At 38.8% G+C, this 11,489-nt stretch overlaps 1 protein-coding gene across 1 annotated transcript; it reads right to left on the bottom strand.

Moving 5' to 3' along the window:
* Positions 1 to 858: 858 nt before the first annotated feature.
* fam83b (family with sequence similarity 83 member B) lies at positions 859 to 9,577 on the bottom strand. Its single transcript, XM_042433122.1, has 5 exons — positions 9,528 to 9,577; positions 6,617 to 7,090; positions 5,111 to 5,275; positions 3,967 to 4,091; positions 859 to 3,629 (listed from the first exon to the last, which is right to left on the bottom strand). Exons 2-5 carry the CDS (start codon positions 7,064 to 7,066, stop codon positions 1,625 to 1,627), a joined length of 2,745 nt encoding a protein of 914 aa, XP_042289056.1. The 5' UTR covers positions 7,067 to 7,090; positions 9,528 to 9,577; the 3' UTR covers positions 859 to 1,624.
* Positions 9,578 to 11,489: the final 1,912 nt, after the last annotated feature.

The following is an 11,489-nucleotide window of genomic DNA, read 5'->3' as shown; positions in this document are numbered from 1 at the left end:
AGAGGAATTCTTCTGGTTTACGTGTGTATTTTTTACACAGAAGGCCATGTTGCTCTCTCATTACAAATTACAAATTGAATTTTGCCACAAGGCACACTCTTCATAGGATAAAACAAAGCCTTTAATGATGACATTCATTCATTGTCACTGGTTTCCCAGTTTAATCCTGTTGGGTCCTTTCACATTCATATGTTTTAAAATCCAATCACACAGTTTGTAATAGATTTACCAAAAGCGTGCTCCTAGCTTCTCTAGAAACAGAATGAAAAATAGTAGAAAAAATATATTATGTAGACAAAACACATTTTACAACATTATAGCAGCCCCCATGTTAGCATTCATAAAACCTGTTTGACTCATACAGTAAATAACAAGGATGTGATGATGTATGAATTTTCATCATGTAGAGTGGATACCGTACTTCCTCAAATAGCAGCCAGGGCCTTTATTTACCTCAACTGCAGGGGGTACCAGCCTTTTATTGAAAGCACACTTACATTAGAGAGAGGCCTTTATTTCTAATTCCCTCTGTTTGAGAAGTATATTTGCTCATATTTTAGTGCAAAGCCTCCTTGTTTTCAGATCTTCTTCTGTTTGCCCTGTTAAATTTTTGTTACTGCATTACCGGTAATCCGCTTACTCTGACGTGTTGAACAATAATTCTTGTGCTTAAATTCCACCAGGAATGTTTTAGCAGTGCAGCACTTAGCTGTAGCATGCGGGTAACATGCTCATAAATATATGCCTACAGGCTTAGCCAATTTACCACGGTTACCCATGCTCATGTAGTGTTGCTGCTGTCATTATTATTAAAATATGCACCATTATCCCCGTATTTAAACAATATTGCGTCTCCTATGTCCTCCTCTCTCTGTGACAGTCGGCTAGAGGGCTACGCATTTACTCAGAACTGGAGTTACATCCAGGTAACTAGTATTTATGCTTAACTGGCATGCACATTATATAACTGGCACCAGGAGTTTCTTCAGCCTTGTTTTTCCCTGCCCTGTTTTTGGGGCAGGCCTTTGTTTGTTTGTGTCAACCACACCCCCTGCCATTATCAGAATATAATGTATTTTAATTGAATACTGTCTTTTATTTGAGGAAATACGGTAGCTTGCAAGCTGATGACATAACTTGACATGCCACTCAGGCAGAATAATCCTCTGAACATAATAACAAAAGCACTTTGGTATGTGTACACACCTACACTCACAGCAATAAATTGTTTACATCTGACATTTTGACACAACTACTAATTAATGCATCAACAACATTTGTTGACAGCATTTGAATTTATTGCTTCAGTTTGTCAATGGTGGAAGAGGACATATAGGAAGTGGTTGAAGGTGGTATTTTAAGATTATGTTATATAGTTTAAAGGTCTGCAGCATGCATTCTTATAAAACATTTTCTCCTTTTAATAGTATTCATCAGTGCATCTGTACACAATAAAGTGAGCAGCGGTCAAAATGTAAACAGTGTTTGCTAAAAACATTTTTCAAAGTAAACACAGTGTCAAAGACCAAATATACAAATATAAACATTGCAAGTCAAATGTGCATCATTAATAAGTGACCTGTGTAGACAACATGATGTTTCATGCATTGTACTAAAGCAGTTGTCACTGCTTGTTCTTGTGTATGAGATTTCCCATCCTCTGAATGAATTTCTCCAGCTTATTTTCATGGTGCCCTCTCGCATTGCGGGTGAGATTATGTTCAATAGCTGCCTCACCTTCTGGAAAGCCTTTGGTTTTCTGCTGAGACCCAAAGCTGTGTGCAGAGCGCAGTTGGTGTTTCTTTTCAAGTGAGTAGAGAGGCTCAAATCTACTGTACAAGTGATTCTCGGCTCCTTTGTCTTTGCTCCAGCTTCTCTCGCCAAGTCCAGGCCTTGCACTTTTGTCGGTGGGCTTCCTCTGTGTTGTTATTTTGGAGGGACAGATCTGTGGTGGATGTTGGTGCTCCTCAGTTCTAAATCGAGGTTTTGAATACTTTAGACCATCTAGTAACTGGTTCCTCTGGTGTTCCGAGGAAGACCTAACTGAGTTGGTTGTGCTTTGGTGATGTTTACCTCCACTGTCTGATAGCCTCTCCTCATCCTCGGCTGTTATTGTGTCTGTACTGCCTTCTGACTTTAGACTTGGTGTGTCCGTGTATCTGATTGAATCCTGTTTTTTCTCTGGTATGTTCAATAAGGATTTTATTTTCTTGGAACTCTTCTTCAGAAAATGCTCAGAGCCCATGCTGTTGGATGTAACTGTCAAATCCCTGCTATTCACACCCAGCACTGCTGCAGACACAGTCCTGGATGGCGGCTCCTGCCAACTGGGAGTAGTGGGGTTCTTTGTGTCTGTGATGCTCTTAACATCATAATGAGAGACAGATCTCTGATCCTCATTCAGATTTGACCCATATCCTCCATTCTGTGCATTGATCCCTACTGTGCCTCTGTTAACTTGCATCCTTGCAAAAGCTCCATACATGTGACTTGAGTTTGATCTTGGATCTGCCACGCTGTGCCTTTTGTGCCAACTGTCTGTCAGGATGTCAGGGTTTGTAATCATCTGCCCACCTTTAGCTCTGCCTAGGTTGGAGTATACAGACTGGTAAGAGTTCCTCCCTGGACCGTAGCTTGTGTTATTCCAAGTGTCATCCAAAATCTGCAAACTTTGTCTTTTCAACATGAATTCATCATTATTTATCCTATTCTCAACTGTTGCGGTTGGATTCCACTGCATTGATGAGTAGTGCAAAGGAATGTTTGGTGCTGCTGAGGTGCGAACACCAGTGGATGTGTTGTTTATGTGTCTATTTGGCTCCATTTGCTCTGGTATGGTGGGCCTTAAAACGAGGGAAGACCTCATTCTTGCCTGCATGAAGCTGCTAGCTTTGTCCAGTGGTTCAAACTGGTCTAAATAGTCACAAGAGTCTCCAAACGGGACATCTGGGTTTTTGAGGTAAGACTCGATCCTCCATGTGCGCATGAATGACTTGGATGTATTCTCCAGTGTTGGCATGTTCTGCTGCATGGAGAGAACTTGTTTGTCATTGCCATTGTAAGACTGACGCATGTTTTGACCTCTGTAGATCTGTGGCACATGTAAATAATTGTCTTTTGGGTAGTTGTTTGTCCCATTTCCCGCATCTCTAGAGATATTCCAGTTGCTTGCTCTGGGTCTGATGTCCTGTGGGATACATCCATCTTGTCTCTCCCCAGCATAGCTATGCCTTTTCAAGAAGTTTGTTGTCTCTGCAGACTGGAACTGGGGCAACTGGTTCTGAACACCAATCCCATTCTCAACCAAAGGCCCAAGTTCATTAAGTTCTTCCTCAAAAAGCCTCTCTTCAACGTCTCTTGCGCCTAGTTTCCTCTCACAGGTCTTTCGATAGACTGTGTCCAGCGTGTGCCTCAACTGGTCCCTTCGGTCGATTTTTTGGGCACAGTTTGGCAAAATCTGGCGTCCATGTGGCCCATTGCGTTGGAACAAGGCCTCCGGGGGGCACAGTTCAGCTGGAACAGTCGACCGGGCGTAAAGTGTTCGAAACTCCTCATCGTAGGACTTCACCAGATGGCCTGTGATGACCTGCACCATGCTCAGATTGATCTTTTCAAATGACCAACTGAAGCTGTGAACAAACAAGATAACATGAATATTTATTAATTCAGTGTGGTGGAAACAGACTGATGTGTGATTTAACTCTTAACTCTCTAATACTTTTATTTAACACTCTTAAAAATGTCGTCAACATCTGCTTTGTTGAAGTTCCTGTTGGTACAAAGAACAGAGTGATATGTTGTAAAGAACTCACATTGAAATGTCTTCATTAACAAAACTGAGTTACAGACTGCTTCTCAAGACACCAATAGGAAATGATGACAGCAATTTTGTAGAAAGTTTGCTTTATGAATGCCTTTAGTGTACACCTCAGCGATCTCAACCACAGCTCCTCAGTTTTTATTTACCTGTACGAGCCATAGATTGCTGTGTGGCAGTCGACTAAAAGAAACCTCTGCTCCATTGCACCATGAAATTTAGCTCCTGATCGACAGAGGTAATCCTGACCTTTCACAGTCCGCACCCTCATGTTCTGTGGTCACAGCAATGAAAAGAATATGTCAGATATGTCAGATATGTCAGAAAGGATAGTCACTGTTAAATGTTACAGCCTAAGGTAATCAGGATGTCAATTATCAAATAAACATCTGAAAAAAAGGGATGCACTGTGCAGATAAACAAGATTCTGAGGACTTGAAATATGTTGAATTCGTCAAGCCCCTGAGTTGTTATTGTTGTTGGCATATCATTTGCACGTAATCGGAATTTTAAAGGTGTGTTTGAATCTTTAGCGTGTCCTGCCCAGATGAATTGTTTTGACTCCACCCAATAAACAGGAGAGACCAGCTTCTGAAATAAGCTTTCAGGGCGAAGCCTTATTATGATATAAATGGTAGAAAAAATGCATATTTTTATGCATCTTAAATTATGATCATAGGCAAAGATGCAATTGTAAAAAGTTGTCAATTTATATCCCCTCAACTGTCCCCCAGAGTTTGACATTTTGGGAAATATGTGTATTTGCTTTCTTGCCCAGTGTTGGATGAGAAGATCAGTATCACTCTCATGTCTCTGTTGGCTTAGCTTAGCGTAAAGCCTGGGAGCAGTGGCGAAACAGCTAGCCTGGCTCTGTCAAAAGGTAACAAAATCAACCTTCTAGCACTTCTAAAGCTCACTAATAAACATGTTACATCTGGTTTGTTTAATCTGCACAAAAAAGAATATGTGACAATTAAAAGTTTTGGTTTTATGATGGTTTATGTGCTGGAGATTTGTTACATTTTGACAGAGCCAGGCTACTTGTGTCTCCCTGCTTTAAATCTTTATGCTAAACTAAGCTAAGCCAAGCAAACTGTCTCCTGGCTTTAGCTTCATATTTAGGATGCTGACATAAGAGTGATAAGTGGTATTCCTTCAAAATGATTGTTTTAGATTTTCAGAATCTTGTTAGTTTCTTGTGATGTTATAGGTGCAACCACAACAATAAACATTTTAATTGCAAAGTATGTGACTGTGTATTTGTCATTTGTGTGTTTTAAATAGTACACTTACCCTGAGCTGTTGAATTTTTACATCTTGATTTTCAGCCATTGTGAGGAAATTTTTCAACTGGGAATCAGCCAAAAGCACATAGACTGGAACTCCTCGTATCGAGGCGTCAACAGTTTCTTTGAATATGTCTATATCAGTGAACGCGTCCATCACAATGGCAACGACCTGTGAGGACAAAGTGAATAAATCATGATCAATTAGATGTGCTAAAGACCAGAGTGGGTAGTGCATTGAACCAGTTTACACCTGTGAAACTTGTGAATGACTCATTCAAATGCACACTCACAGTCCACATTTATGAACATGAAAACAGGCAGCTAAAAACCCCTGAGTGGTGCTAGCAAGAAGAATAGAGTTGTTAATGTAAATTGGAGGCAGAATGCAGTGAGAGAAGCCAATGTGACTTAACAGAGATTGATACAGAAAAGGGCAAGAGAAATGGTAGATAACCATATTTGTATCTATAAGTAATACATCATGTATTGATTCCAGATCCATTTCTGTCACCACTGGAGCATTTTGAGTATTTGAGGATTAGGTTAAAGCCTTTCCTCTCTGTTCTTTAATTTCACTTTAGGATCAGTGATTCAGCAATTGAAATCAATCAGGATAATGAGCAGTTTGAAAACACTGAATTTTATGAAGCAGCAACATCATGTGTTCCAGTTGCATGTAATGAGCTCTTTAATTAACTCATGTTTGACTATATTGCATGTTGTGTAGACTAATTTCTTCTCCTCTTAATTTCCTGTTTCTCTTAAAAACGTGTTGATCCCTCAAATGAACCGTGGTCTTAATCATGCATGCATGGATATTTAAAGAAATATTTTCCATCCAAAATTGCTGTTTTGGCAGAGACGAGTCATTGCAGCTGTTGCATCCTATGACATATTTTACCTAATTTAATTTGGATTACCTTAACACTGAACTGTTTGTAATTATGGGGAGTAGAGAGGAGGGTTTCATTAGCCTTTTGTGAGCTGTAGAGAGAGATGGAGTCTGTTTTTTCTTTTTTCTCTGTCAGTCTTTTGCTGTGTATGCTGGTTTAATTAAGAGCTTGTACAACAGTAACAAGATTGTAACAAGACTGCTTGTTTACTAACTGTGATTTTGAGCATTTTGAGCTATAAAGCCAATTTATGTCTCATCATGTCACAATCTGAGAAATAATTGCAGCGTTAATTGTGTAAAACTCTGTAATGTAGGGCGGGATATGGTTCCCACACTTTTTTCCCATGTTAGTAAGTTGCAAAACCTGATTTTGTCCCTTATAACCCTGGCAGACTTTCCTTGCCACTGAACACAGACAACAACAAAGATCTATGGAAAACTGCCTTAAGGGAGAAAGGTACTTACGACATTCTCCGCAGAAGCACAGTTCTCAAATTAAACACAGCAGAGAAACAGTGTGTCTGAACCAATTTGTTCTGAAGCGTATTTGTCACCACATAACAGGCCTGTTTTTTGTTTCTCCCTTACCACATTGTTACTGGTAGTTTTGATTACCTGTCTTGCATCCTGAATATGCTTCCTGATCACCTCTTTGATCGTGGGGTTGTTTTGTCTCGGTGGATGAAAGAGCAGATCTATATTTGTCTGCAGTCTTTCATGCATGACCTCTGGCCACCCTAAATCCAAATCTGGCGTGTCCACATCCGAGTGGATGGGCCAGTACGTCCCTGAGGATGACTGGCTGTCTGATGGGCCATTGATTTCCTCTGTGTGATTTTGGGGTGGGAGCTGTTCTGCGTTTGTGGTGATAAAGAGAAGCTCTTCCTCAGAGAGGAAGCTCCCAATACGTTCTCCCTTGAGGAACTCATGGTAACTGTCTCTGCCGCCGGTCACCAGGCGATCAATCGCCAGGCGATATGACTCCTTGTAGTGGGGTTGGATGTAATCCTCAAATTTAAACTCTCCCCTCAAGGAAGACAGCGAGGAAAACTGTGTAGACTCCATCGCTCCAGACTGTTTCAGTTGGACCTGTCATATATAATAGAAATTAACGAAAACAAACATTATGACACAGTGGAAAGTGCTGTAAGATTGGCTCTTGTTAAGCTTCTTGAGGCAAAGTAATCTGTAATGTAATTCATGGAAAAGTCCTATTGTTAACCATGATGCTTACAAGATGTAAATATCAAGAGTCTGTTAAAATCCCCAAAGCTGCGATCACTAGTGAAATAGAACCAAGCTTCTTTTTAATGATATGTACAAAGTGTTGATGCGTTTACCTTTCTTATTGCCTAAGTTTTTTCAGATTGTCTCAAAGCTACACCATTTTAAAAATTAATCTGAAAGCAAATATTCAGAAACAGATTCATTTTTACAGCACAATCTGTGATCCAAATGTTAAACTAAACACACCTGCTGTCACTTTCTTTTTACTAGAGGGGTATTTCAGTTATCAGTACACAGACCAACTGAAAACAACTAAATCTGTAATGGTTTCTGATGGTTTTACTGTATAGGCTTTGGAAATAGTAAGGTTCACATTAAAGAATAGCTAACTAGCATTTATTGAATAACCCTCAATCACAGACTATTGATTAGTTACTTGAGAACAGACTTCTAATTCATATATTAAGGAACCAATGTCTCATGTTTGGATATCTGTGAATGTACATATTGAATACTTTCTTAATGTACTGGCTCATGTTAACTTAGAGTCAGCTGATAAATGGCACAAAATCTGAAAAAAACCCAACTAATTCAAAATTATTTAGGAAAAGCTTGTTAATTAGCAATTAGTTTGGTCTGTTTTTTACTTATTTTTTAGTAGCTAAACAGGACTATCTGTACCTTTTTGTAAAGGTTCCTTGGTTTGTTTAGATTAGGATTGTTTTTACAACAATGAAAAGGCTTATATGTTTTCCAGTATGTTGGGTTCAAAAACACAGCAATGCATGCTTATTTTCATTTACAACACTTCCTTTAACAGTTTCACAATTCTACCTGTTATTTTTACTGGTAAAAGTGATGTGATTCACTCTCAACAAGCCACATCATGACAACTGACTCATCTTACTCAGATACTGAACTTGTTCACATGCAGGTATTAAAGAAAGACTAGCAGCGCATGCTCAATGACGAAATTATATTATTGCACCTGTAGTGCACCTCTAAGTTCAGGTGAGGTAAAATTAAACTAGTAGAAATAAATGTGACATTTATGGAGTAAATAGCTGCCGCTTTTAGGTAGTGATTCAGTATTTTTTAGGAGTGTAAGTCAGAGTTCAGTTAAGCTTTTAAAAGTAGCTTATCAAAGAATCCTTCCATGCATGTCTCCTTTCTCACCTAATTAGTGCTGAAAATCACTTACAATGCTTTTTTGGGGACTTTGGAACAGACAAGTAGAAATAATGAACATGCAGCTCGTTGCTTCCTTGGTTGTCAAAAACAAAAGCTACATGTTTTTTCTGTATATTACCTTAAGTCTAATGAGGAACACTATAGGCTGAAGAAACTGAATCCTTTTTTGGACAATTTTCAAGGCAACAGCACCTGGTTTAAAAAAATCATGTCACTATTTTCATGTAAAACACCTTAATTCAAGAGTTTTTATTTGAAATGAATGACCTCCAGGCATTTAGAAAATTCTATTTTATAGTAAATCTCCTCAAACCTTTTTGAAATCAGGCATAAACAGCTTGTCTTAGTTCCTGAAAATCTGATTTTAATTAAATTTAAAGATTCAACATTTCACTTAGTGGTGGAAATGATATGAATTTTGTCATGTCTGAAACTGAGCACTGACCTGAACCTCTGTATATGTACAGGTTTAGAGAAACAGGTTTACTCTGGGATTTTAAAGCACTATAAAACTTTTAACCTGATTTGGAAAAGTAAACAAAGTAAGAAAGAAAGTATGCTTCTGAGGGTGAGTTTCACTGCCGGTGTTGTGCAGAAAATTTATCCCACGAATGAATCACCCTGAGTACTGTCAAGCTTTCATCTTTTGTTTTCATTTTTATTTCTTAGATTCTGTCACAGGCTAAACTGCCAGTATACACCCTATCCACCTATTGCATTCATAAGGTTATACAGCATGAACTCAGTATGAACTGTCTGCTGTTATGTTTATACAATCCTATATTTACATGTTGAACTTAGTTTTAGATGTTAAAGATGATTTGAGGTCAGCATTGACTCTGCTGTGCCTTATTCCAATAGCTATGTCCAAATATAAAAGAAACATTGTTGTTGCAGCGTATTTAATTCTAACCCACACTGCACATCATAACCTTGGACAAACATTTTTACTTTCACCTTTTATCACAAACCTCCCACTGTTCAGAGAGTTCATTTGAAACTGAGGTGTTTGATATTCCCTCTAACAAACAGAGCTGCTTGTTCTTGCTGAACGCTTTAAAAGCACAGCCAGTCACAACACCATCATCTTACAACAACTGTAACTTACATTAAGAGTGTGAACTTTGTGAAAATCCTCTTGACTGCTCCCAGAATATCCCACTTAGGTTTATGTCTATTCAGCTTATGTTCAATATCTGAGAAAGCTGCAGTCTACCGGCTGGAAGAAACAAAGAAAAGGTGGTGTCTGAGCATGATAAGACAGGGTGTGGATTCCAGTTTTGACATGCAAAATGCTCTGGTTCGAAACTTGCTCACAGGCAGCCATAAACCTGTTTTTAGCCACTCCCCTCCTCTCTAGAGGAACAAAGTTCACACTGAGGAAAAGCAAGATAATGATAGACATAAAGAGGCTTTATTGAATGAAAACTCTAGGGTTAGTTGCACTGGACCTCATCAAAGTGTTCTGTCCTGTGCTGTGAAATTTACACAGACTGAGACAATAATGCATAATTTCCCCCCTATATTTACCTGCTTTGTATTTCTTTAACTCTGTCAGGGGACAAAAGAGGTTTACAACACCAATTCAAATCACAGATTTGAGTTGCATGCAGTAGCTTCTCAAACAAATAATGATCTTACTTCAAATGTGGCTGAAATACCAAGGTGAAGCTATCCAGACTGTGGCAGGGACACAGCTGTTCTTGCATCTTAAGGGGTGGAAACAAGCACTTCTGGTTTCCCTTTGAACTTAGCAAGACTTGGCATGACTCAATATGTGAGGTTTAGTGAGTTTTGTTTCTTTTCCCTTATTTTGTGATAGCTTGCTTACTGTTAGAGAGTATAACTCAGTGAAACACAAGTGCATAAATTAATTCATACTGGAGACATTTGCCTGGTGTGGTCAGCTCATGTCTCTGGAGAAACACAAAATGAGTGTCAACTTCACAGGAAGGCAAAAATGACTCATTTTCAGACAGACCGGTGCATGTGTCACAATGTGTCACATTCACACTCTCACTTGTGCCTATTTACAACAGGACATGGCTTTGTGAATATATTTGTGTTTCATATGTTTGGGTATGTATGGGTTTTTTGTTTGTTTGTTTGTTTTTGTTCTCCTTTTTGTTTAAAACCATATATTCTTATAGTGAACATTTCAACCACTGACACTCAGATTGCACTCACACATTCACAAACCACCACTGTGAAGGTTGCAGCCCTTCAGGAAACTCTTTCTACAAAAGCACAGTTCACATCTTATCAGTGGGCTGTGGCTTTTCAGTCCTGTTCACACACAAAACATTACATATGGTTACCTTCAACTTTGTTACATTTCCTTTTCATTCAAGCATAAATCAAATAAGATTAACTGAACAAATTAATCTGAAATGTTTGTTCTCTATGATAAATCCTTCTGAACTGACTGAAACTGAAAACATACCATCTCTGCAGGATGAATATAAAAATTGAGACATTAAGACATTTTTGGTGAATAAATACATGGATTTTATTGGGGATATTTTGGTCTTGCTTGAGGTAGAATTGTTCTACATTTTAAATAATGAAAATATGAAATTGAGAACAGCACACAGGTGATAAATCATTCAAGTGATAATTTCTAGGTATAAGTTTTATATCACTTATGCATTTGTCTTTTTATGTGTAATCCCTGCGTGTGTGTATTTTTGTCAAATTGCCTCTTGGCTTGCAGATGATGGTGCTTGAAAAGTAGAACAGTCTGTTTATTATCAGACACCAACACTCCCTGTAAGACATCAGTGTTAAAAGGAGTAGTGTTTTAACCCTCTGGTGGTGGTGAAACTTTCAGATTTGGAGCTCATCCAGTTTCAGTGAATCTTGACAATCAGCCCCAGAGCCCAGAGGTCAGTCTAGGTGTGCATATCAGCTATCCAGATGCACTAAATAACATTTGGTTAAATGACACTGGTCCTCCCACTGGCTGTAGCATACACACACATACACTGACCTCATCACTAAATGCCTGGACATACAAATTCACACAGCACAGGGTTTTTCACACAGACACCTTCCCAGTGTTGCAGCTCCA

This window comes from Thunnus maccoyii, chromosome 14, assembly GCF_910596095.1.
Source record: "Thunnus maccoyii chromosome 14, fThuMac1.1, whole genome shotgun sequence".
Lineage (NCBI taxonomy): Eukaryota > Metazoa > Chordata > Actinopteri > Scombriformes > Scombridae > Thunnus > Thunnus maccoyii.
This window is presented reverse-complemented; position numbering and strand designations above follow the sequence as displayed.